Source organism: Lissotriton helveticus, chromosome 2_1, assembly GCF_964261635.1.
Source record: "Lissotriton helveticus chromosome 2_1, aLisHel1.1, whole genome shotgun sequence".
Lineage (NCBI taxonomy): Eukaryota > Metazoa > Chordata > Amphibia > Caudata > Salamandridae > Lissotriton > Lissotriton helveticus.
The window spans coordinates 1,026,336,503-1,026,363,775 of record NC_136059.1 but is presented as its reverse complement, the minus strand read 5'-3'; the positions used below and the strand labels follow the sequence as shown (position 1 = coordinate 1,026,363,775).

At 46.1% G+C, this 27,273-nt stretch overlaps 1 protein-coding gene across 2 annotated transcripts in view; it reads right to left on the bottom strand.

The window, feature by feature from the left end:
* The window catches only part of AGTPBP1 (ATP/GTP binding carboxypeptidase 1), a 1,069,504-nt gene that overhangs the window by 218,322 nt on the left and 823,909 nt on the right, over window positions 1–27,273 (bottom strand). For both annotated transcript variants that reach the window (XM_078675801.1, XM_078675802.1), the window contains exon 22: window positions 15,852–15,981. In XM_078675801.1, coding sequence (XP_078531927.1) covers window positions 15,852–15,981 — 130 coding nt within the window. The remainder of the gene's footprint in view (window positions 1–15,851; window positions 15,982–27,273) is intronic.

Sequence of the window (27,273 nt, the reverse complement as noted above, 5' to 3'; positions counted from 1 at the left end):
ATACCGTTTTTGTGAAGGAACGCCTGGCTGCCAGAATGACATCACAGACTTCAGGAGGCAAGTCAAATGGCCTCAACTGCCGCCGCTCGATCTTCACGCATGGAGGTGGAGGCTGGACAGGTTCGGGTGGAGGACCGTCCCTGTTGGGATCGAATTTTCGATACCATGTATTATTGGCCTAATATATCCAATGTAACCTCGTAATTATATAATCACATAGTTAGAATACATTATGAGCTTTTTTTGTGACCGTAGATTCACTTTTGACTCGCTTGTTCCTATTGATATAACCAGAGCCATTTTGTTTCGTTTCCCTATGTGCTTGTGTTGTTTCCCTGAAATCACGTGATCGCCCTTGCTGCTCGGAACTATGATGACGGCCAGGCCGCTTACTATGGTTGTTAGCTGTTAGCTCAGGGAAACCCAAGGTCACATCTGCCTTTCTTGTGGGATGCGCACATTCTAGCAGAGCCCGTTCCTGTACTCCCCGGGCTGCAGATAGACACGGAGGCACCTTACTGACCTGCCCCCGGAATAGCTTAGGCCTAGGCTACTAGCAATCAATTGTGCCTTATATGGGTATTCCTCTTGGCATACGGACAACTTGTATCTTCCTTGTAGGGTGTCATCTTGAACACATGAAACGTACATATGCTTTGTGTTTTGAACATGTAGTCAGTCTCCTCTGCGCACCTCCGAGGGTTGTGTAGACTGAGGCTCCCCTGCCAGGGCTCGTATTTTCTGAATAAACGATTGAACTTTCTCCATTGCCGACTGAATTATTATTACTGATAAATGTATATGGGCTATTGGTAAGTATAGTCCACTAGAATTAATTTTGGATCCTTCAGTTGGCGACTCCGCCGGGACTCCGCGATAGGGTCGTCCCCTCCTGTAAACAGGGGTGATGGGACAGGGAGGAGTTCTGGCCGAATGGGTGGACAGAAAGAGGATCCTGATTTGAGATACCCGTTTGCGGTACGAAAACAAGCTTGTTCCACCCTCAAGTCCAGTTTCCCTCCCAGCTGTTGAAGACCCTACGCCGGAGTCCTACGGGCTTAACCAGAGAGAAGAACAGACTGTGTCGGTCTGTTTAGGTGTCGGCAGGGGAGAATCCGCAATCGACCTGAGTGCACCAGGTGAGTGATATTTGAAATTGAATTGGATAAGAAGCACTTAGAGGAAGTGTTGTTTTGGATAACAGTTAACTGTCTTTGTTTGAAGGTGGCCGGTGAAGCCGGACCACGAGGGAATCTGGGGATCTATCGTTGCCGTGAAGGGGCTGCACGAATAGAGGCCCCACGGACTTGCTTGGTGAATAATTGAGATCACATCTGATGCCTTAGTGGAGTACGGTGTTGCTCACTCGGCCGAATTCTCTCCGGGAAAGCCCTGGGAGCAACTGGGTAAGCCAAGGGGGTCTGGAGACGTGCCCAGATGCCCGGCCCAACCAGAACAGGACCATGGGATGGCCTGTGAGAGAGTTCGTGGTTCGCCTATCAGATGCTCTCAGGACAATCTGATGACTGTTCCCTTTGGTGAAATTTTGTTGGTCTGGAATTCATTTGAATCGATTCCCCCGAACAGGAGTCGACGGGCTCTGTTCGTATTTGAAGACGTCATTTGCATAGAATAAGTTCAGAGAAGTGTTTGCCTTGCACTGTTTTACAGCATTTTATTGTGACCATTGAATGAGGCGGTATATGAGTGGGTGATGCGAAGGACGCGTCCAAGTATGTATGGGTTTTAAGATTCTGTGATTGAAGCAGCGTATAAGTAGTATCATAATGTCGTGTTTTAGTAAAATATGTTTTGGGTGCTCTTGTCGGAGAGGTACACGGCTCGAAGAAAGACAGCCTGCCCCTCCCGAAGGCAGCCGCAGTTTCGATATGTATACCAAACATGGTTTACAGCCAATTTTGTTTAATACTCTGTGGAACAAATACACCAAGGATAATTCGGATCTACAATGGCCTCTTACGGGGTCTTTTAATGAGAAAAAGATTAATTATATACAGAATAAATTGTTTATGAAGAAGAGTCGTCAGTCTATGTTTGATTCTTTGAACTTATGGTTGAAGGAAGCAAAAAGACGACGGATCAGGGAAGAGAAGCTGGGAAAGATGAAGTCGGGTCAGACAGTCACACAGAAAGCCATAGCGTATGATAAGGAAAAGGTGGAAAAGAATATTGAATGAATGGATAGGCAGTTCCGGTTGGAAACTGATAAAAGCTATGTGGCTAGACCAGAGACAGGGGACGAATTGGAAGAATTGCTGGAAGCTCGACCACCTCCCCCTTATGCCCCACAAAGCTTGTATCCAGCTGTGCCTGTGGTACAAGTTGATCAAGCGGGTGCCATCTCGACCGCCCGACCACCATCGGGAATGGTCGTCACGGCCCCCGTTGCTGGATCGGTACCCGATACTCCGATTTCCCCTCCTTCTCATCGACAAACTACCTCACCCTTATTATCCCTTCGGCCGGACGCGGCTGTCCCTTCTCCCTTGCATCCCGTATTTCTTTCCCCTCCGACTCAGACCACTTTAGACCTTCGGAATATAGTTGGTCCGGGTGCCACGCCCAAGCGACCGATGTCTGACTTGAGTGATCAGCGAGCTTTCACTCGGTCACTGTTGGGACAGGAGGAAAGGAGAGCTATTATAATTCAGGCATCCCAGTGGATGCGGAATCCTATTTATACTTTGGAAGATATTTGGAGTACTACGAAGGATTTTGAACCCGTTGCACAACAACTGGCTCTAGAGAGCATGGCGATCCGATTGATTTCGCTATGGGAACAGTGTTTTGAGGAAGGATTACCTCCTCAGATACTGCGTGACATCGGGGATCATGCTCATAAATTCCATCTCCAAGTCGAGGAAGAGTATCAGAATGTAAACACCCTATTGCATTATAGGGAACGTATGCACCGAAAAAGTGCTGAATGGGGGGCGCAGCACCCCATGAGAGAGGTGCATCCTCTCTTCTTCCCGGAGCTACCTGAGATAGTGGATAACGGTGGAAATGTTACAAGAGCGCGAGTGGACGCTAGACTTCAGGAACAATGGGTTTACACCCCTTGGAAACGAAGTGAGGTCCTTACGTTAAAAGCCCAGCTCCCTGACCCCTGAAAAAATCCTACCGCCTATTATAAAGAATTGACGGAAGCTGCCAATTCGGCCATTATGACTATAGCTGACATTGAGCTATTTTTTGGACTCCTAATTCCGGTGGATATTTGGAGACAGATACACGACACGGACCACATTCCTGAGTTGGGCGGAACTTGGAATCAATTAAAAGATTGGGATAAGGAACGGAACCCGGGTGAGAAACCCCGGGATGAAATATTAGCAGTACCAGAAAAGATTGTTACCTATATGCAGACTCTCCTCCCTCCGAGGAAGGTAGATTGGGATAAATTAACAGCATGTAAACAGAAAAAGGACGAAAGTGTGTCCGATTTCTTCACCAGGTTTGAGAAGGTGTTCATAGACTTTAGTGGTCAGGACCTCTCTACGGAGGGTGGAATTCGATTATTTGTAAATAGATTTGTCACCAACTTGCTTCCCGAGGTTATGACTCGTCTCCAATCGGCAGAAAGTACGTGGACTACAGCTGCACCCTCTGTTATTCTTAGCATGGCCCAATATTATGAACATCGAGAAAATGAGAGTAAGGAGAAATCGGAGAAAAAGACAAAGGATCTAAAAACTAGGGTACTACTGCAGCAACTTAGTAGAGGAAATAATTCAGGACGTGGAGTACGAGGTTCCTTTCAGAGAGGTCAAACATCAGGAAGAGGAAGGGGAGGCCCACCGAATATAGGAATAAATCAATGTTCTTATTGTAAGGAGGAAGGTCATTGGAGAGTAGATTGCCCTCTGTTACTGACAACGAATGGACCTAGTAGAGGACGAGGTAGAGGCCGAGGGAACATAGATCGGAACAGCATGAGAAGGGAGGAGTCACAACGTGAGGGTTCTCGGAAAAATTATTTCGATGACCCACAGAATAGACAATATTACAATGAGAATTACCAGGATGATAGATATGATGAACGGGATTATGCATGAGACAGCCATGGACAGAGCGGGGGCCATATTACAGTACCAGTTGACCAAGAGGGACCCTATGTACAAGGAGAACTGTTGGGTACATCGGGAAAGTTTTTAGTGGATACTGGGGCGATGAGTAGTTCAGTCGCTCGTACACTGGTCCCAGGGGCAGCTCTGTCTGGCCAAAATAATGTATCAGTGGGATTCTCTGGAATACCGGTAGTGAGCCCCGTTTTGAAACCTCTGCCTTTTACGATAGGTCCCATCTCCATGCACACCCCCTTCCTTCTGACTTCTAATTGTGGTGAAAACCTCTTAGGGTTAGACATTCTGAAGAGATTACATGCTCGTATTTATTGCTCCCCTGATGGCGTTTTTCTGACAATGCAGAAACCATCTGTGAAAGAGGCCCAATACTTTGCTAAAAATGAGACTTTGCCTCCTGAATTCTTCACCATTCCTCGGACATTGTGGGCAACAGGGGACACTGATGTCGGTTTGCTAAGAATAGCTCCTGTGTCAATAACCCTGAAACCAAATGCGCAGATGCCACGCATTCCTCAATATAAGATTTCACCGGAAGGTGAACAGGCCTTGTTGCACATTATTCGTGATCCCATTGACAGAGGGGTGGTGGAAGAAACAGCTGCTAATGTTTGTAACAGTCCCATTTTACCGATTTTGAAGAGGACCCCAATTGATGGTGCCCCTGATTATAAAACTGCCTATCGTTTTGTGATTGACCTTCGAGCGGTCAATAAAATTGTCGTCCCTTAATACCCAGTGGTGCCAGACATAACAACCATTCTGACAATGATTCCCCTATGGCCCGATATTTTTCTGTGATAGATTTAAAGAACGCCTTCTTTAGTATTCCAATTCACCCTGATAGCAGACATATCTTCAGATTCTCATTAGGAGGCTGTAGCTTTAGATTTACGCGTGCACCCCAAGGCTATACAGAAAGTCCCAGCATTTATAGCCAAGCTTTAAAGGCAGTTCTGGATGACTTAATTTTGCCCGCAGGTAACACAATCATCCAATATGTGGATGATATCTTGGTGGCCTCTGATACAGAGGACGGTTGCAAAGAAGCTACAGTGAAATTGTTGCATCATTTGGCTGATAAAGGAAATAAAGTCTCCCTCTCTAAATTGTAATATTGTCAACAGGAAGTGACCTACCTTGGCCACTTACTGTCGAAAGCGGGGAGACGACTAACACCAGAACGAATATCTGTAATTACTAACATTTCTGTACCTCGTACTCAACGTGATGTCCGTGCTTTTCTTGGCATAACCTCTTACTGTCGCCACTGGATTCCTAACTATTCACTTCTCTCTAAACCCTTGTTGTATTTGACTACCAAAGATGTGCATGAACCCCTACCCTGGACGGATAAATGTCAAGTAGCCTTTGACTCTTTGAAATCTGCTTTGTGTTCTGCACCTGTTTTGGGTACTCCGGACTACCAGAAGCCTTTTTCACTTTATGTGCACGAGGTGGACGGTTGTTCTCTTTCAGTATTAACACAGGATTTTGGTGGGAAACAGAGACCCTGTGCTTTCTTCTCATCAGTGTTAGACATGGTTGCCCAAGCCCTTCCCAGTTGTCTGAGGGCCACTGCGGCAGTAGCGGTGGCCATCCGGCAATCGGAGGGTATCGTTTTGAATACGGAACTCACAGTCTTGGTACCACATGCAGTAGATATTCTGTTAAATAGAACTAAGACCCAGCACCTTACGAGTGCTCGTTTGACAGGATATGAATTAACATTGTTTGCACCACACATTACAATCAAAAGATGTGCTACATTGAATCCAGCCACACTATTGCCCCTCCCTTCCGATGCTGAAACCATTGATGTCCACGATTGTATATTCAGAACTGAAGAAGAAACCAAAGGTCGCGCAGACCTTACTGACACCCCCTTACCAGAACCCCAAGGAGAATTGTATGTGGATGGTTCTTGCTCTAAATTACTAGATGGTACGGCCACAGCTGCATATGCCATTACAACCTTAAACACGGTGGTGGAAACCGCTAGGATTTCACATCACTCAGCCCAGGCAGCCGAACTAATAGCCCTGTTACGAGCCTGTGAGATTAGTAAAGGTCTAAAAGTAAATATTTACACAGACAGCTAGTACGCCTTTGGCGTCGCCCATAGTTTTGGGAGGCTGTGGAGGGAGAGGGGTTTCTTTACCACACATGGTCAGAAAATTCAACACGGTCCTTTAATCGATCGTTTATTGCATGCCTTGACATTACCAGATAAAGTCGCCATTATCAAATGCAGCGCTCATCAGAAAATCATTGATTCTACAGGAAAGGGAAATGCATATGCTGACTCAGTAGCTAAAGAAACAGCGCAAACTAAGATGACTCCCATGTTCCCTAGTGCCTCAGCCCGGTGGTTGGCAGAAACATCTGTGTTTGATAATACCATTGAGAGTGTAAAAGAATTACAGAAGGAAGCTACCGTAGATGAGACACAGAAATGGGAACAAGAAGTGGGACAATTGGACAAAAATTTATATTGGGTAGATCGAACTGAGAGACAACGATGGTTACTCCCTAATGTATTGGTATATGCTGTAGTGACTAGGGCTCATGGTCCAGCACACATAGGGGCAAAAGGTATTTGTGCAGTGTTGGACCCAGTCTGGAATAATCCAAATATTCCTAAAACAGCAGTACATGTGGTCAAATATTGCCCAGTATGTTTACGTTACAATTCGGGAGGGAGAGAGACGGTGCTGAGTGGAAACTTTGCTCCACCATCTTTGCCCTTTGAAGTTCTTCAGATTGATTATATACAGATGGAAAGAGTAAATAATTTAAAATACGTGCTAGTGGTGGTTTGTGCGTTCAGTAAATGGGTTGAAGCCTACCCCACTAAGGAAGCCACTGCTGTGGCTACTGCTAAAGCTTTGATTAAAGAGTATTTTGCCCGCTTTTGTTTGCCCCGAATTATCTGGTCTGACAATGGCTCACACTTCAATGCTTCCCTGGTTCAGAGTGTTTGTGATGGACTACAAATTAGGCAGAAGTTTCATGCAGCCAGGCATCCTCAGTCGGCAGGCCTAGTCGAAAAATATAACGGTATATTGAAGTTAAAGATGGCCAAGATATGTGCTAGTACAGGATTAAAATGGCCCGATGCCCTACCCTTGGCTTTACTGTCTTTAAGAACCACCCCACACACACGAACGGGTTTATCCCCCTATGAAGTGGTTTTTGGTCGACCCGCCAATGTGTGGGGAGTCCCTAGGCCCAGATCCTTTAGAGATATTGACTATCCTTTGATGACAGACTATTTGTATGCATTGACTAAAGATCTGCGTTCTATTCATCAACAGGTACCCGAGACATTGCGGCCGCTACCAGAGGGTCCAGGACATCGGTTGGAACCCGGCCAGTGGGTCCTGGTGAGGAACTATCAACGGAAATCGAGTCTGGAACCAAAATGGTCTGATCCCTACCAGATCATACTGGCTACAAGGTCAGCGGTGAAGGTGTATGGGCGCAAGCATTGGATTCATGCGTCCCATTTGAAGCGCCTTCCGCTTCCTTTACCCTTTGATTTGCAAAACCGTGAAGGAATTCCTAGCCAGGAAGAGGAGTCGCTACGGAGCTTTGTGCCTTTTTCTGAAGCCCGAGAGGAGGGGCAGCCAAGCGAAGTGTTGCCCTCAGGTGACAAGGTGGCGGCTCAAACGGAGGAGGCCGTTATTTCTGATATATCGCTGGGGTCAAATGCATCTGATGTCCCTGCAGCTGAGTTGTTTTCTGACCAGGAGCAACCTAGCCGTTGTAATTACGACCTGCGGCCCCGAAAACAGCGCGGTACCCCAGTTCTCTGTGGAAGAAGATAGGGAAAGACTTGATTTGGAAAATATCAGATAGTTACACTGGGGTACTGAGCGAGACACTGGACTGAACTCGTCGAGAGCTTGGAACACTGTGTTAAGTAGCTCTGTTCAGAAAGAGGGACTAAGTTGGGGGCCGTGGTTGTTTTCCCAGAAGAAGGAGATACTTTTCTTTTCCATTTAACGAATGATGAGAGTCTGCCTGTGAGGCTCTAATACGGACACAGGGAGAAGATCCCCTCTGGTGGCGTGCGTGCTTTGTGGATACAAGATAGTTTTTGGACTTATAGGGAGGGACCGAGTTAAATTTGGACTTATAGAGAGTATGTTTCCCTTTGCTCGATTTGCGATGGAGGATGAAAGAACCTTGGCCCCTCGTCGATATTTGGATAATATGCATTTATTTTCCGGATGGTCCACAAGAGTGAAGGTGGCATTCGTTGCTTTTATTGTTCTTATTACAATTATTATGATGTGTATATTCGTATACTTAGAATTTCAGCACCCAGCACAGAAATTGTTAGGAACTTCTGCTGCCCCGGAAGAGCATCTCTTCTATTCTTTGCCCCCTCACAAGGCCAGACATAGAGAAACATATATGAAAAATGCTTTTATTGAAATGTTGCATCAGACACACAGCACCACAAATAAGACGAATTGTTGGGTATGTGGGTTACTTCCTTTCGTCATGCATCGGCATGAATTGTTTATCTCTTTACCGATGTCTTATTTAGCTAGTTGTGAAGCCTGGTTCCAGTTGTTATCCCTAATGTATTCACATTATGTTGTTGAACCAAAAATTTATACTGAAAAGGATTATGAAGCCATTTTGAAAAACATAGAAAAACATCAAGGATTTGATGCAGCAGGAAATGGGAGAGAGGGTTCTTTAGACCCTAATGCTTGCATGAACGTGTATACAGATTACAAGAATGTTACGTGGGTAATGGAAGAAATGCAGGATTTTGAACTTTTCAATGATACTATGTATTTCCAGCATTTTAAAGAAAGAAATGTTACGAATGACAAAGCTTTGTCGATTCCCATCATTAATACTACCGCTCCCTTTTACATACAGGGCCGAGGTCATGTTAAGGTAGGGAAAAGTAGATGCAATTACACATATACTTAACAAATATATAGTACCCCGCCAATGATCACTCCACCAGATGTATACTTTGTCTGTGGTAAGAATGCATATACATGGCTTCCCCGGGGATGGGCCGGAAGTTGTTATCTTTCATTTCTCTACCCTCCTGTGTACATTGTCCCGCCCGACTATCACCGGACTCATCAGTTAGTCCAGAAAGACGCAGTAGTTAGCCGAAATGTTAGAAGCTATGACACTGATAGTACTGACCAAACAGATACTTCTGTACAGCAATTCGAAGACTTTAGTAAGGGCCTTGTCCCTTTTTGGGGACCTATATTCAATAGCCGCAGCATACGACGCCTGTCCCGAATAGTTGAAAATGTGGTCCAGACCACCACTGGGATTTTAACTAATATCACTGTAGAGCTTGCTGCAACGAGGCTTGACTCGCTCCAGAACCGGATGGTTCTTGACGTCATCCTCGCAGATAGGGGAGGAGCTTGTCGTGTGATTGGCAGCTTTTGCTGCGTGTTTTTTCCAGATTCGGCCCCCACTATCCATTTAGCTATACAGAAACTACATCGTTTAGCCAGTGAAGCCCGTGTGGATAACGGTACCTGGTCCCTTAGTAGCTGGTTCTGGGGTCTGTTAGCCACCTGGGGTTGGAAAATATTTATAGTGCTAGCCGGAGCTTTTGGAGTGATATTTACGTGTTGCCTGTGTCTCCAGTGTGGCCCGGCTTGCTGCTCGTTTTGCGCAGATAGAATGACATCTGCTTTGAATTTTTCTAGACAAGTAAAAGTCGAGAAGCAGATGATCCGGAAGGAAGTATCAGACCTCATGCAGATTGATGAAGGAATTTTTGTAGAATAGTATTGGCTATACTAGGCCAAAAGGGCCGTCTGTTGGCATCGAATTTTCGATACCATGTATTATTGGCCTAATATATCCAATGTAACCTCGTAATTATATAATCACATAGTTAGAATACATTATGAGCTTTTTTTGACTCGCTTGTTCCTATTGATATAACCAGAGCCATTTTGTTTAGTTTCCCTATGTGCTCGTGTTGTTTCGCTGAAATCACGTGATCGCCCTTGCTGCTCGAAACTATGATGACGGCCAGGCCGCTTACTATGGTTGTTAGCTGGTAGCTCAGGGAAACCCAAGGTCACATCTGCCTTTCTTGTGGGATGCGCACATTCTAGCAGAGCCCGTTCCTGTACTCCCCGGGCTGCAGATAGACACGGAGGCACCTTACTGACCGGCCTCCGGAATAGCTTAGGCCTAGGCTACTAGCAATCAATTGTGCCTTATATGGGTATTCCTCTTGGCATACGGACAAGTTGTATCTTTCCTTGTAGGGTGTCATCTTGAACACATAAAAAGCATATATGCTTTGTGTTTTGAACATGTAGTCAGTCTCCTCTGCGCACCTCCGAGGGTGGTGTAGACTGAGGCTCCCCTGCCAGGGCTCGTATTTCTGAATAAACGATTGAACTTTCTCCATTGCCGACTGAATTATTATTACTGATAAATGTATATGTGCTATTGGTAAGTATAGTCCACTAGAATTAATTTTGGATCCTTCATCCCCTGTTGCTGCGACAGAAGGTCCTCCTGAAGAGGCAGATGAATCGGGGAACCACTGACATGCTGAGTAGCTCAGTATACCAGTATCTTCATGCTCAGTCCGGAGCCACAAGGATGACTTGGGCCCGGTCGCGCCTGATCTTCTTCAGCACTCTGGGCAGAAGTGGTATAGGCGGAAAGGCGTACAACAGACCACAGCTCCAATCGCATCGAAAAGCGTCTCCGAGCGAGTGCCGCCTTGGAAATTCCAATGCGCAGAACTGATGACATTGCGCGTGCTCTTCTGTGGCGAACAAATCTAACCAAGGCTCTCCCCACTGCTGAAAGAGATCTTGCGCCACGTCCGAGTTCAGACGCCATTCATGATCCATCATGCACCGACAGCTGAGTTCGTCCGCCCTGGCGTTCAGAGAACCTGCCAGGTGTTGAACCACCAGGGAGACGCCCTGGTGTTCCAGCCATTGCCAGAGGCGCAGAGCCTCCTGAGAAAGGGTCCACAACCCCACCCCGCCCTGTTTGTTGCAGTACCACATGGCGGTGGTGTCCGTGAACACCTGCACTACAGTCCCCCGGATAGAGGGAAGGAAGGCTTTCAGTGCAAGCCGGGTCGCCTGCAGCTCCAGAAGGTTGATGTGAAGCCGGGACTCCGCCGGAGACCAGAGTCCTCTAATCTCCGCCTCTCCCATGTGGCCCCCCAACCCAGGAGGGACGCATCCGTTACAACTACGTGCTCCGGTTGGGGTAGGGAGAGGGATCAGCCGCTGACCCAATCGCGGTCCGTGAGCCACTACTGCAACTGTCTCGCAGTGCCCTCCGAGATCAGGACGTGGTCGGACAGGTTGCCCTGAAGCTGGGCCCACTGAAATTCAGGTCCCACTGCAGAGCCCGCATCCGCCACCGACGTGATGCACCAGAAGGATGCAGGAGGCCATCAGCCCCAGAAGCCGCAGCGTCAACCTGACCGAGACTCGGGATAAAGGCTGAAAGATCAGAATCAGAGCCTGAATATCCTGAACCCACTGTTCGGGAGGATAAACCCGAAACTGCGTAGAATCCAGAACCACTCTAATGAAGAGGAGCTTCTGAGAGGGACTCAGGTGTGACTTCAGCACATTGATAGAGAACCCCAGCAGGTGCAGGAGGTCGGCAGTAGTCTGAAGATGGCTGACGACTGTCTGGGGCGAGGCCGCCTTCAACAACCAGTCGTCGCGATAGGGGAAGACTTACACCCCTAATCTGCGCAGATGAGCTGCGACCACCGCCATCACTTTCGTGAACACCCGAGGGGCGCTGGTAAGGCCGAAGGGGAGCACGGTAAACTGAAAGTGCTCGTTGCCTACTGTGAACCGCAGGTAACGCCGGTGGGCCGGCAGGACGGGGATGTGAAAAGATACGTCCTGCAAGTCCAACGCTACCATCCAGTCTCCGGGGTCTAGGGCAGCTAAGACCTCAGCCAAAGTCAGTATCTTGAACTTCTCCTTCCGGTGGAAGCCGTTGACGTTCCGCAGGTCCAAGATAGGGCGTAGGCCCCCTTTGCCCTTCTTGGGAATCAGAAATTAGTGGGAATAACAACCACACCCTAATTCTGGCCCAGGAACGCGCTCAATGGCCCACTTGGCCAAGAGGGCCGACACTTCCTCTTGCAGAGGTTGCAAGTGATCCCCCGACACGCGGTGGTACTGTAGTGGCATGGCTGGAGGGGTCGCCTCGAAGGGGAGGGAGTAGCCCCTTTGGACGATTTGCAGCACCCACCTGTCTGATGTGATGGTGCGCCAGTGGAGGAGGTATGGCGAACCCTGCCCCCCACTGGCATCAAATGGGCCTGAAAGCTCGGACTAGGAAGGCTTTAAGGCAGATGCTGCGGGGGTGGATGTGGGCTGGCCTCACCGTTGTCCCCTGGCACCGCCACGGCGGTTACCACGTCCGCCACCGCGCTGGATGGTAGTCTGCGGCCTTTGGCTGGCAGGACTTGAGGGCCACGAAAGGAGCGAAAGGCAGAAGTTTGCTGGCGCTGGCCCGACAGGCCCAAGGACGACTTGGCCATAGCCCTGGAGTCCTTGAAGTGCTCAAGCGCACTGTCTGCCTTGCCGCCAAAGAGGCGGCTGCCATCGAACGGCATGTCCATGAGCATATTCTGGACATCAGCCGAGAAGTTGGCGGACCTCAGCCAGGCGTGGCGGCGAACCACCACCGTCGTGGAAATCGCCCTGCCTAGCGAGTCCGTGGTATCCAGCCCACATCAAATAGAGTACCGTGCTGCTTCTCGCCCTTCCGCAAGTGCTTGAGCGAGCTTCACCCGGGCCTCCTCCGGGCAGTTCGGCAGCAGGGTCGCAACCGTGTCCCACAGAGAGTGGGTGTAACGGCCCAAACGGCAAGCGGTGTTGACCGACCGCAACCCCAAACTAAGTGAGGAGAACAGCTTCTTGCCGAACTGTTCATACCTTTTGGACTCCTGATCTGGAGGCGCAGTTGGGAATGCGGACTGGGAATTAGAGGCCTGGATAACCAGGCTCTCAGGAGTGGGGTGGGTGGACTGGAAGCTAGGGTTGCCCGGAGCCGGGCGGTGGCGCCTGGCGACGTTCCCATCAACAGGAGGGCCCAACCGGACATCAGTAAGAGCCTCATTAAACGGCAGTAGAGGCTCCGAAGAGCTTGCCTGCAGTTTAAGGACTTCAGTGAGGATGTTAGATCTCACTGTCGCAACGGGGAGCTCAAGAGCCAAGGCCTTAGCCGTCCTCGTCAGCACCACACTGTAAGCAGCCCCGTCCTCCATAGCCACGGTAGGAGGGGAGACAAAGCCAGTGTCGGGCGAAGTGTCCAGACCACTGGCATGCCCTAGCTCATCTGTCCAGTTCTGATACGACTGGCTCTCCCATGCCAGACGGTCCTCAGACCCCTCCCGAGGGAGGGACCGGGGACGACGATGTCCAGGGACGGCGTCGGGGCAACAACCTGGGGGTCGGCGCCGGCGGGGTCGTGAGGTCGACCAGCGGCGACCCGGATCCGGACCCGGATCCAGTGGGGCCCTGCGGCGCCGGGACCGAAGTCGCCGGGGCCGCAGAACCCGACAACGCCGGGGCCGAAATACTTGGGCACCCAGACGGGGCCGCGGGGCCCGAAGGCGCCCCTGCGGGACCCGACGGAGGAGAGAGCGACCTCATGGCCATGAGGAAGGCATCAATCTCCTCCGGCGTCGCGTTCAGGCCAGGGACCGTAGGGTATGGAGCTGGCCACGGCGCCTACGGCTCCGGCGGAGTCGTCCGAACCCCCGGCCGTATCGCGCAAGCGTCGGGGGGAGTCGGATGAGCAATGTTGTCTCTTCGACTTCTTGTGCCTCTTACCTGAGGACTTGGAGCCCGACGAATGGTTACAACTCGCCGAGCTTTGACGACTGTGGCTCCGCGACCGGTCCCTCGACCCCCTCCTGGACCGGGACCGTGAGCACGGGGCGGACTGCCGGAGCTCGAGGCGCTTACGGGACCGCTCCCGCCTAGCTTTCGACGTCAAGGCCCAGCAGTCGGGGCACGAATTGTCGTCGTGGTCGGCCCCAAGGCAATAGAGGCACCGATGGTGGGGATCGGTAACCGACATCAGTCGGCTACAATCGGCACAGGGCTTGAACCCGGGCATCCCTATCGGCACCGAGAGTCATTAAGACTCGGAAAATGATCAAAAGAGATCGAAAAAGTTTAGCCAAAAAGTGACTAAGAAGTACTGCTTTTTCCAGATCTGTGCTTGCCGGCACGGAAAAAAGAGGAACTGACGTCAGTGCGCGAGGGCGGCGTCTAAGTACTCCGACGACGTCATTCCGGTGCCAACAACGTCGACTACGGACGCGGAGCAGCAGACGACGCCTTCCGACGCGCAGGGGCATTGCAACGCCAAACTTTCCGGATCCAGTCTGACGCCTAAGAATATTCTAAGGTAAGGAATCTAACACTAACCTGTTTCTATCAGATCTCACACTGCTAGAGAGCTAAAGCCCAGAACTGTGGCTTTTTATGTGTGGCATGGCACTGTCAGTTGATCCACCCATTTTGGCAAAATCTTTTGAGTTCCCTTAAATTGATAATTCTGGCTGACTTTACTTCCTCTCCACGTATAACCATGCTGAGATATGTAAATAACATACCCAGGACTTATAGTAAACTAGCTGCTACAGCATTACTCGTGGGCATGGGACAAGTCACTCTACAAAGGCGAGGTACAGGGACACCTAGTTGCGCACTGTGGTTGAGTGGTCTTGCTAACTGTTTCACAATGCCAAATATATGGTATATTGCTGCCAGAATCTTGCAGATCCAAAGGCTTTTGGAAACCACTGTGTGCATACCTGGCCAAAACAAATGAACAATTATAAGCTGTATAGAAGATGACAAACGATTAACCTTGCAATGGTTATTCAAGTATGCCCACACCTACTGGTTCACCTGCTGTCAAAGCTGTACCTAATCCTGTTGAAATTCTAAGTGATATTACTGCTGTGCATATATAACAACGCTGTAGTGTGAGATGTTATGCTACTGATTCAAGTTACTGAGTTGCCTATAACTGTTTTAAATTCAAAATAGTGTTTTAAAAGGTGTCTAATACAGCAAGCTTATAAACACACACAGAAAACACTGCTAAACAATGAAGAAGAACTTTCACTAGCTTAGTCTATTATGTTTATTATTAGTACTGCGAGTTGGACATTGGGAGCTGGACAACCAATCAGAATGATCCCTTTGGTAGTTATATTTAACATTTATTGACCTCAAAGGAAGAATTCTGTGGCTGTCCAGCTCCCAACATCCGTAATATGGACAAATAGGGAGTGCTGTTTTTGAGCATGGGCCTCTCATCTGAATGTTTGTGTGATCATAAAGGTTCCATCCTCCTGCAGCACTCCCTTTGCTCTTCTAACCAAACTGCTTTTACACAGATTGCTGTCTGGGTTCTTCCCCCTTGCTATTAGAGAAGGGAAGCCCAATCAAAAAAACTAAAAATCTTTGTTGACAGCAATCTGTTATGGGATGTCACTTGGCATTCATGACGTATATAGCTGTGGCATAATATCCAGATCCAGTCAAGTCCCTCTGAAGGGGTTCAATCAAGGAAGCTTGATTGGGAGTAAGTATCCATAAAAAATATGCTGTGCATATTACAAGCCATGCACTGAAAAGCAAATGCCAAATTACCAATAATGAATGTCTTACGCTAATAATTAGCTCATGAACAAACAATTAGGCTTACTAGAGGTGCACGGTTTATAGCAGCCAGGTACTGCAGCAGGCCCTTGGTGTGGTAGATTGTAGGATGAAGATCTGGGTTGGGGCTCAGCCACTGTCGGTTCAGGTCTTCTCCACTTAGAGAACACCGATGGCTGCAGCAGAACAAGAAGTTAGAATCAGCAAGAAGAACTGGAGCAATGCATGAATAATATAACAACAGATGTTCCAAACTTCTGATGGTTTTGAATTCCAAAATAAAACAGATGAAAACAGATTGTTTTTTAAATATATATTTGTATTTAGTAACTTTCCTCAAAATCAAAGGGAATCATAGGCAAGCACACCCAGAGTCACAGTAGCAGTTTTATAATTAAGATAACTTACATTTCAAAACGTTCTAGGAGAAAGAGTATTACATTCATATAATCTTGTGGTTTCCATGTATTGGGGACAATTTAAAAGTATATATTAGCCATTGATGAATCATTCAAGCTCCTTCACACCCCAATTCAATAGTAAGGTGCACCACACTTGATTTGATATGACACAGTCCACTACAGGGCTCTGCAACTTGGAGATCACAGGAGAGTCCACGCATATTGGCTCCTGTTAGAAAAGTATTCTGTCAAAGTTTCATCACTCCAAGTCTTATACAATTCCCTTTTCCCCAGCCAGTGACCATTCCAGCATATCAGTTAGACAAAAGCTGTAGTGCAGGTGGCACTTGAGTATAGCAAATTCATTGCAAAGAGTCTGTGGGATATGAACTGTGCGGTCTAGTCACAAGTTGCACTTTTTAGTAAGTTTCCTTGTACTACAATATTACTACTCGGGTACTACAAAATGCTTTTCACAGACCTACGTGCTAAGAGTTTCTGGCTTTTCTATACAGAGATCTCTGGTGTCCCATTTATTTAGTTCTAGGTTAATAATTACTTTAAGTTAATTTACATTTCAATTTTTCATTTCTAAAAAACAATTATTATTAAACTTTATTATTTTTCCCTACATTTTAATATGGGAAGATCTCAGACCCGGTGGAGGAGACCAATGCCTACATGTGAAAAGTTTTAATAGAGCTTTACAATTGTAAATCCTATTCTAGCAGGCTCCACCCCCTGTTTTGAGAGGGTGGAGACAACAAGTTAAGGGAATGTACATTAAGATGCTATGTGGATTGAGAGCAATCTTAACGAAAGAGGTATGGGTGCAGGGGAAAATCTTGACAGACTGAGATGAATCTGGTACATGATTGCAGCCAAACAATAGTCCTTTTAGAGCACAAAGAGTAATAAGTTCTTACCACAAAGAGTAAAATCACTGGGCTTTAGAGAATACACAGCTATGGCACAGGAGGAAGGAAAAAAGTCTCACCGATTGTTAGCCCAATTGATCAGAATGGAATCCAAACAGAAGAACTAACTGCTTTCAGAGGTACAGATGGTGTGGTGTGTTATGCACAAGCGGGTTTTAACAAAATTTCAGAAAATTATTAGTTCTCCCTGTACTCAAGCTCTGTCCAAATGTGCTCTGTGTACCCCATGGCCCATCTGCCAGGAGCCTACCTACCTGCACTCTGTCTGGAAAACAGAGAAGAGCTTGACACCCCAATCATGCAAGCAGAAAGATCGAACAGGATTAGGTCACTACATGGGGGGAAGGCCTCTGGGACAGATCTGTCTTGCAGTTAGAGTTTTTAATCATATATGAGCAACTGCTATGTCCATAATTAGCAGTCTTCAATTACTTATTGGAATCAGGTAGACTATCCCCTGGCAGGAGAAGCCACGATGCTAATGGTTCCCACACCCAATTGAGGCCACATTGAGAAAGCACTGTATCGTCCCCATGTCAGTGCTGAATTTGAATTATGAAATACTGGAAAGGTAAAGCAAAAAGATTACTTAAAGCTGTTCCCGCCTCGTTCTCCCTAATCACAGCAGATCCATTTGTGACCCCAGAACATTACCTACCTTAAGAAGATTGTATCATATAGTTGACAGCATACCTCAAGAGTATGGCACCTCCTCAGTGCCCTCATTGGATAATGAAAAGACATTCAATAAGTTAGAATGGGGTAGCTTGTCTGGTATACTGTGTGTACAACATTATGGATGAAAGTATGTTGTCTGAAGGTTGGCAACTACAGTAGGGCACCATATTTAGGGTGCCCAGTGTCGCCCCTTTTATTTGTGCATGCAACGGAACAAGTACCTAGCCGGGCACAATGTGAAAGTAATCTGAAATGTGTGCTTGGAACATCACACATTATTTTTCTTTATGAAGATGATGTCCTCTTTTAATTAAGTGACCCACTTTGTCATCTAGCCACACAACCACCTTATGTGAAAAGTTTACCAAGATATCTGGCCTATCAATTAATTGGAGCGAAATCGTGTATCTTTTTCCCAGAAACACTGTCACCTCGGTGAGGATGTGTGGCTTTCTAAAGACATCTTCCAAATTCTATAGCTGGTCGCATTGCATTGTCAAATATGATGATGCTCCCCCACCTGCTATTAATGTATGAAGTTGATGGTAGCTCCCTCCATGAACTTGTTCTGAACATTCAGGACTTTGCACCTTGACTTAATAAGTAACACTGGCAGGAAGAGTCTGCTTGCAAAAGTCCACCCTGCCACTTGCTGAGGGAGGGCTGAGAGTCCCAAATCGTGAACATTATTTTTTGGTAGGGCAACTACAATGGCCAGACTTGGAGAAAAGTGAAGAGACAAAATATATAGATACTTGGATATATATGCAAGATGTAGGAAACTGCTACTTCTGGATGCCCCAGTTAAAGTGATAATACAAATTACTGCCACATGGAGCGAATTGCACTGAGATAGCTTATTTTTGGAACATGGCGGCGGATAAACTGACTGAAACCCCTGTGGCATGCCTCTTTGGTAATATGTTGCTCACGAGAAAGTCCATTACAATGCATTGCCATAATCCAATCTAGAATAAATGCGGGTATTGTCTGCTGTGTCTCTAACTGATTTTGAAGGATTCCGCTTAATTAGGTTTTGCCATCAATTTTGTTTTTTTTTCAAGGGCTAGTAGGGAATCACATGTAGTGTCATTTGCTTCTTTGCATAGCCTGAATATGAATTGAGTGCAATTTGCATATAAGTATGTTATAACATTAAACGTCTGGAGAAGATAAGTCAGAGGACATTGCAGTCATTTGGGTGATGAAGAAAAGCCTCTCATTGGGACTTTAAGGTTATGGCAGACAAAAAAGAGGAAAGCAAAGAAAAAACTGAGATCTTGATAGAGAGGGATGGCAGAAGGTGGATTAGTGTTCTGGGATCAATGGTGTTGAAGGCAGAGGAGAGATCCAAAACAAAAGAATAAGTATTCTTCAGTTGCTATCATCTACCATCATCTGACGGCCATCTACCACTGAGATAATGACTATCACGACAAGCACCCATGCTGATCTTGCAGATAAGAACACCATCTTTGGTGGTTCTTGGCACACCCGTAGCCAGGACAACACCAGAGTGGAGACGAAGAAGTGTAAAAAAGAAACAAACTAGGCAGCAGGCCTTTTTCATCTCTGCATCCAGGATTTAAAACACTATCCTCCTATCCACCAGGATCAACCCAACTCTGCTGCGGTTTAAGGAGTCACCACTTTAAAAACAACTACATCTCAAAGCATTAGCTGTCTGAAAACCAGTTACCGCTCCGGTCCCTAGTTAACATTATGTTGGTCTTATACAGGTGATAACCAGTTCAGTCACCTTACCTGATCTATAGCCAACTTGAATATGGTGTAGTTTCCAAACTTTTTCCTAATTGGGAAGGAATGGCCTTCTCTAATTGTTTGGATACATCATAATAGCAAAATATGTCTATAATTTGCCAGCTCAGCAAACAATTTCTTCATTAGGAAAGGCACAATCCTGAGCTTCAAACGTTCTGGAAAATTTCCTTAGGAAGTGAGTCCTTTATGATGCATGCGAGATAAACACACGTCTTGACCTTTAATTGATTTCCAAAAAAATCCTGGAATGGGATCCTCTTCGGATCCCGATGGCATACATTTTATAACAGGTTCATGAAATTCTCAGAAATTAAAATATTTAAAGCAGTTAAACAGTGGGACAGGTGCCAGGTACGGAAAATGTTAGCATGTGATGTGGTAGATAAAATGCTCAGCACAGACTATAAATCAAAGCACTTCTATGAAAGTGGTGGCTAGCAAGCAGATTAGGCAGATGTTCAGAATATAGTCTCTAATTCAGGTTGGCCAAATAAGGCCTCTTGCCGGACGTGGACATCTTCACAATAATGCTTACTGAAGGTATGTGGGTTTGCCCATGTAGCAGATATCTGCCACTGATATGTTTCCTTGAAGTCCATTCTAGCTACCTTGTTTCTAGTGGAGTGGGCCCTGGAAATAGAATGCTGTGTCCTTTTTTTGCTTTAATGTAACATGCTTGGATGCATTTTACTATCACTTTAACCAGTCCAGCTTTTGAAACACGATTTCCTAAGTCGTGTTTTGAGAAAGCAGCAAAAAGCAGCATTGTTTTGCGGATGGATTTTGTTCTATGAATGTAATACATTAGACCTCTCTTAACATCTAATGTGTGCTGTTCCTCTCTGCCACTGTCTCACAGTGTGGTAAGAATATAGGCAACTCAAAAAGCCTCCTGATTCACATGAAGAGAGGAAGCACCTTTGGCAGGAGTCAAGGCTTTGTGCTCAGGACAACTCTTTGCCTGTGAACATGAATGATAGCTTCCTGCAGTTCACCGACTTTTCTTAGAGAAGTGATTGTGACAAAGAAGGCTACTTTCTAAGACAGATTATGTATGTCAAAAGAGTGTGGGCTCAGGCGGAGGTTCCCTTAATGAGGTGATTATGCCATTTAGGTCCCATGTAGGAGTTGATGGTGTTCCTAGAGGAGTTATTCTCTTAAGATCCTCCGTGAAAACTAGAACAACCGGGATTTTGAACATAGATGTGTGTTATCTATTTTCCAGGTAAGTGTTACAGCTGCTTGATGTGGTACCAAAATCTTTTTTGAGCGGCAACAATCAGTGGAATTCAGCGATTTTGAATCCCCTCGCTTTCAACTACCCTGTGATGTTCGGCAAAGTTCTTCACTCAGTGCTTCACCCTTAAATTTGTACAACCCCCCCCCCCCCCCCTCCCCCTTTGGCAGAACATATCAAATCATTTGGATTTGCCATTCTGTCATATGCAGACGACAACCAAATTGTCAATTCAGTAACTAGTAACATCCAGGACACAGCAATCAGGTTTTACATGCAACAGGTACATGAGTGGATGCTGGAGAATTGTCTAACATTAAGCTCATGAAAGACTGAGGTCGTGCTTATTGGATCAGATGTATCCTTCTAGTCATCTAATTGGTGGCCCCAGGAAATTGGGATCCTCCCTACCCCAGCAACAAAAGCAAAGAATCTGGGAATAATCTTTGACACAGCCCTATCTTTTAAATGGTGGATTTATGCTATTACTTCCTCCACCTTTTCACACACTAAAAATGATCAGGAAAATACTTCCTTTTATACCTCAGGATCTGCAAAAAACAATTGCCTCCACTCTTATCCTTTTCAGGTTAGACTATTGTAATGCTCGCTTGGTCAACCTACAGAAAGGTCTTCTTAGCAAGTTACAAGTTCTTCAGAATGTAGCAGCCCGATGACTGACAGAAACCCCCAAATGTCAGTCTGCTAAACAAGCACGTATTTATCTGCAGTGGCTACCCATGAAGAAACAAATAGATTCAAAGCCCTTTGTGTAGCCTTTAGGGCCTAACACATTCTGGACCTGTCTATCTAAGGCATCCGTTTCGCTGGCATACCCGACAAACAAGTCTCTGCTCTGCCAAAGCCAATCTGGTTGAGATCCCGAGATTCTGGTTATCTAGGTGTGGAGGTAGCAGTTTTGTTTTTTCAGTGTCGAAATTGTGGAACACCTACCCACCCATCTGAAGAACTCTTTGGAACTGCTTTCACGCAGGAAGGCCTTTAAAACCTGGCTATTCACCCGGTAGTCATTATCTCTAACAGTTTCAGGTATCTGCTGTTTTTTCTCATTCTCTTATCTTTCAGTGTATTAACAAGTTGTAGCACCTAGATGCCTCCGGCATTAGTCAACGCTTCATAAATATATAATCAAATAAAATAGAAGTGTACACTACACCTGTCTTTTGAAGGTGCAGCAAGCACATTATAATAACCTACACTGATGCGTTAAGAGATTCTAGATATTTGTTTATGCTGTAATGAGAAAATCTATTCCATTCTACTGCATGGTTGGTTTGCAAGCCTCACACACGATTTGTATTCCCTCCTCTGGTAATTTAAGGTATCTAAACTCTAAGACTACAGGTGCCACATTGCTAAGCTCAGTTCCTTATGGTTGGGATGCCTCAGCTGAAATGGATACTGCATCCATAAGTCTGCTCTGGTGGGTAGTTTCTTGTGTAGATGAACAGACATATCCAAAAGCACTGAATACCATACCTAGCTTGCCCAAATTTGTGAAACAAGGATGAGAGTGATGGATGTTAGCCTGCGTATCCTTAATAAATACAGGTTCAGAGATAGTGACGAAAGGCTTATACAAATATCCCTAACAAGTTAATCCTCGGTGCATTGCCAAGGACTGTGGGTGTGGGCACCTTGAAATGAAGCTTGGGCATTTTGAATTTTCTGTGGTGGCGAGTAAGTAGACTGTGGGCTATTGTTGAAGTACTTGGGGATTCCTCTCCCATTTGTGTACTTGTTGTGACACCAGGTCCGCAGAGTTGTGCACTCCTAGCATGTGCTCTGGTAGGGGCATGATGTTACTCAGTGGCCCAGTGCCACATTGTTTGAGACAGAGCTGACAAGCTTTGGTGAGTGAGTCTCACCCTTGTTTATGAATGTAACACATGGCAGGTATGTTGCCCAACTTTAACAGGACTGTTTTCCCTCAAATAAGCACCTTTAAATACTGAATGCTAGCTGTACTGCTGTAAGTTCTAGAAAACTAAACATGGTACGTTTATTATCAAACAAAGACAACCAATACAACGTAGTACCATAGAATTCAACACGTTTTACACACAGCACAGTTAAAGTTTGCCCAGAACACTCCTTGCAACTATATGTCCCTATGCAGGTAATGTGTTTAACAGTACATTAGAGATCAATGTGGAGGGAGAAGGAATACGTGATCCATTCAGTTTCCTTGGGTCATATATCATGTAATCAGTAGAGAAGGATCACTTGCCTGCAAAACTAGGGTATACAGTTTCTGTTCTCACTAGTCCCAATAAAAAACCCTCATGCACGTGTTGTCGATGGTAATTGAAGTGGTATATCTTGATTCTCCACTAACCCTCACACGTGTGTGCATAATCATTGGGTTTAGTTGTTTTGCAACCTCCACCCGGAGGTAATACCCTTCGTTAAGAGCAGTAGTGATCAGTGATTGTGACAGTGAATAAGTGTAGTGAAGTTGTTTAAAAGTCTCTCATTCCCAGATGTTTTATTTTTAATGGTTCTGGGTTTGGAGGCAATAAAATCAAGTTAGGTGAATGAGAGTGATTATGACTCATGATGGTCATGTGAAGTATTGCCATTTTTTAGTTGCTATGCCATAAAGGGCATTCTATATGTTCCTGGTATTAAACCAGTATACTAGTTTTGTGTAAACCCGCCTCCCCCCTTTACCCTTGTCTAGTTTGTCATTTTCTTTCCACAGGTACCTAGCGACCTCGAAGGAGCAATATAATGTTACGTCTCCTCTGACAAAACAGCACACTAGGAAATACCTAGATGTCCTATCACATTTAGAGACGCCAGTGGTCTCTACACATCCTGCACCCAGGTCCTGAAGAAAGCCCGATTGACTTACCAACAACCTAGGGCTGAAACATGTCGACCTTGATCACACCTTTAGTGTGAGAGAGTCATAATCACTCTCATTCACTTAACTTGATTTTATTGCCTCCAAACCCAGAACCATTAAAAATAAAACATCTGGGAATGAGAGACTTTTGAACAACTTCACTACACTTATTCACTGTCACAATCACTGATCACTACTGCTCTTAACGAAGGGTATTACCTCCGGGTGGAGGTTGCATAACAACTAAACCCAATGATTATGTACACACGTGTGAGGGTTAGCGGAGAATCAAGATATACCGCTTCAATTACCATCGACAACACGTGCATGAGGGTTTTTTATTGGGACTAGTGAGAACAGAACCTAAAAGTACATTAGCAGCTCTCCTCAGGTCTGTCTGTAATCAGAAACCATCGGAAAGTCACCCAAATGTCCCTCGGGCGAAAGGCTACTGGTAGCAATTCCGAGTCGTAGTCTATGTTCCAGACTTATTGCAGAGATGGTATGTTTGGCTGTCCTGGACAGGAGTGGTGTGATTGGCAGAATGGAAGGTACGTCATTGTTTCGATGTTGAGGGGCCCTTTCCACAGCCACCGGGGACCTTCCCTCTATATGTGCCTCAGTATCCACCTCGAACACATCAGAGACCCTCTTGAAATGGTTTGTGTTCTTGGAAAGCTGTGTATTGCTCTTGGGGTAACAATTATGCACAGCCTCTGCTTTGCTGTTTCTGAAATCTAGCCTTGGGAAACGGAACTTGTAGTGCCCTCATGGCTTTGGGTGTGTTGGAAGCTTTCTTGACCTTTTCAAGCATGCTATCAACTTGTGGCCCTAAAAGATTCTGTCTGTTTGTTAACGAGGAGTTGAAAACAAGACACTTGCAACAAGGCATGCCATCGGAGAATAATCCTGGTAGTAACTTACCTGTTGTGCCAGAGGCTTTAGTAAAGTTGTCAAGATCATTTATAGACAACACCTGAAGGAGAGTAATTTCGGTACCAGAACAGAGGCAGAGCTAACGGTTGAGCTGAGTTGTAAGTCATCCTTGGTTTTTGCATCAATATATATTTCCAGATCTTTGAGTTTAAAGATGAAGTGGTCTGCTATGAGCCATATTTTTGTCACAGAGTGATTTTGAAGACTCAACCCCTCTACTGGCATTCGAGGTCTTTTGTTTCCCCTTCTGTGGGTTCATAGTAAAGGAGAGACAATATTCTTCCTAAGTATGTCATTCTGAGGGTAAACAGCGTTTACAATGCAACTTTTACCACGCACTACCTTCTCAACTTCCCGTGAAGGGTTCTGTCAGGCTGGTCCGCAAATCCTTTAGAAACCAACCAAAAATAACATCAAAATTTGCCCTTCTGAAAGATGCCGGGTCAGTCGTTTATTCAAGCAATAAGGATATGGTGGGCTTGCCAATTCCCCATAGTCCCATAATAAACATCAAAAAGGGCAGTCTTGGTGGAAACGTGGTCAGCAGTCATCTGTCAGGCATCAGCAAGTCTGAAGTGGTAGCTCAACTCGAAGACAAGGTTCCGGAAAATCCAGCAACTAAGCCCACTTTAACCCACCAAGAGCTGTTCAATGCTACCCATAGTACAAAGGACGTTCAAACCGAACCAAATGGAGGGCCAATGAGAAATTCAGTTGTAACCAACCCTGCCCTTCGCGAGGCCAGTTTCAGTATACCATGCAGTCAAACTCGCGATCCCGTAACTTATCTTAAAAAGGCTAGTAAAAAGGAAACAAAGAAGGAAAACATTGACACCCTTTCTCCACTGGAGGACGGCGAAACTGATCACGTCCAACGGGAATATCCCACAGCCAGTGTTTCTGAGCCCATGACATTCATAGAGGAAACTGATCCAGCTGAAAAAGATCTCTCCTATCTTGAGTCAAAGGAATGGGAAAAAATGCTGCTCTCATACGGAAATGCCATCTCCGGTAATCCTGGGCCATCGTCCTCACCAAAGGAAGTGAAAAACGAGGACTACACTCAAGAAAAAGCATGGGCCACTGCCTTAGACATCCTCCAAAGGTCAGCCGAAGCAATGACCTATCAAGATAACAAAATGGATATCCAAATCAGCCTCCTGAATACACTGGCTGTGTACGTAGTCAAAATCGACGACAAGATCTCAAACCTTAACAGCTTGATCAGACGGGCCCAGGCAGCAGCAGACCTCCCGCAACAAGGATGCGACTGCTCACCAATAATAAAGAAACTTAGCACACTCCCAGGAATAATGGAAAAACTTTTGGCAGATCTTAAAGAAATTACACATCTTAAGCCCCCCCTGGGAAACTGCAGTGACGGCGTCCTAAGTGAGGACAACAAAGTAAAAATGGGAACAAACTCAAAGGAACGAGGAGTCACAGAAATCGATTTCCCTCAATCAAATGATACATCGGGGATTGTCTGCCAAAAGAGTGAACAGCAAAAAACCCCAACTGTCGATAGAGCAAATTCCACCCGTCCATCTCCAATCGAACAAGCCTGGGGAGATCCTGCGGGAAAGGGGAAAAGACAAAGGAAGCGGAAAGGCCGCAACAAATTGGGTAAGCGCAAACAATAACTGAGCCTTTACCCGATGTTTAACACCCTTAGACGTCCGACAGCTACAGAGTATGTTAACCCAAAAGAAACTGAGGATTCAAGAACTAAATTAGAAGAACTACCAACACTGCTGGAAAGGAAAAGCAGGACGAGCGGGGCCTCCCCCATGCCAACAGTAAAAGCTATCAATACGGACAACTTCAGGAAAAAAGGCTGGCAGCGGGTCAATGGAGCAAATCACAACTACCGACACGCCTCCTTCAAATACTCCTCAGCCGCAGGACGTAAAGGTGCAGGGCCAAAATTCTAGCCACCCCGCAAAACAAGTCGACAGAAGCATCACTCCAAATCAGGTGGATACCAATAGTTCTGTCAAAAACCATCAGGGCGCAAGCCCTGCGAGAGAAAAGGGAGCTGTGGCAGGGAGAAAAATCCAAAAGAGCCCTAGCGATCAGAAGGAGGCACTGAATCTTGACCCCTCGACAAGTACAGATCATTGGCACTGCGCCCAAACATCAGAGGCAAATGAAAGGCTGAATAGGGCCCCTTCATGTGGCGACTCCTACTTTACACTCTTCTACCCAGAGTACAAGTCCAAAGGCAGCCATGACATTCTCAATCGTGGTAACATCTTAAAACTAATACAAGCCACTGGCCTGTTAAACGGCATAACCACACAAGATATCACATCGATAGAATTCATTGCACCAAGTCATGGCCAAATAAATGAAACCACAAAGGTCACTTGGAGATCGGCAGAGGTAATGAACACCATCCTAGGGCACATAGACTCCTTCAAGCAGTGGGGCATACTGCTACAACCTGGTAGAGTAGCGGGATACCCACATGTCTTGCTGGTAAGTCAAGATCCTAAGCATACACGGGCAGAAAGGGGAGAAGTGTACCCAGTCCTCAGGGGCGCATGCAACAAAACTCCCACCCGCGACGACAAACAAAGAAAACTGAGAGAAGACTGGATCACACCAAATAGGGATCGGGA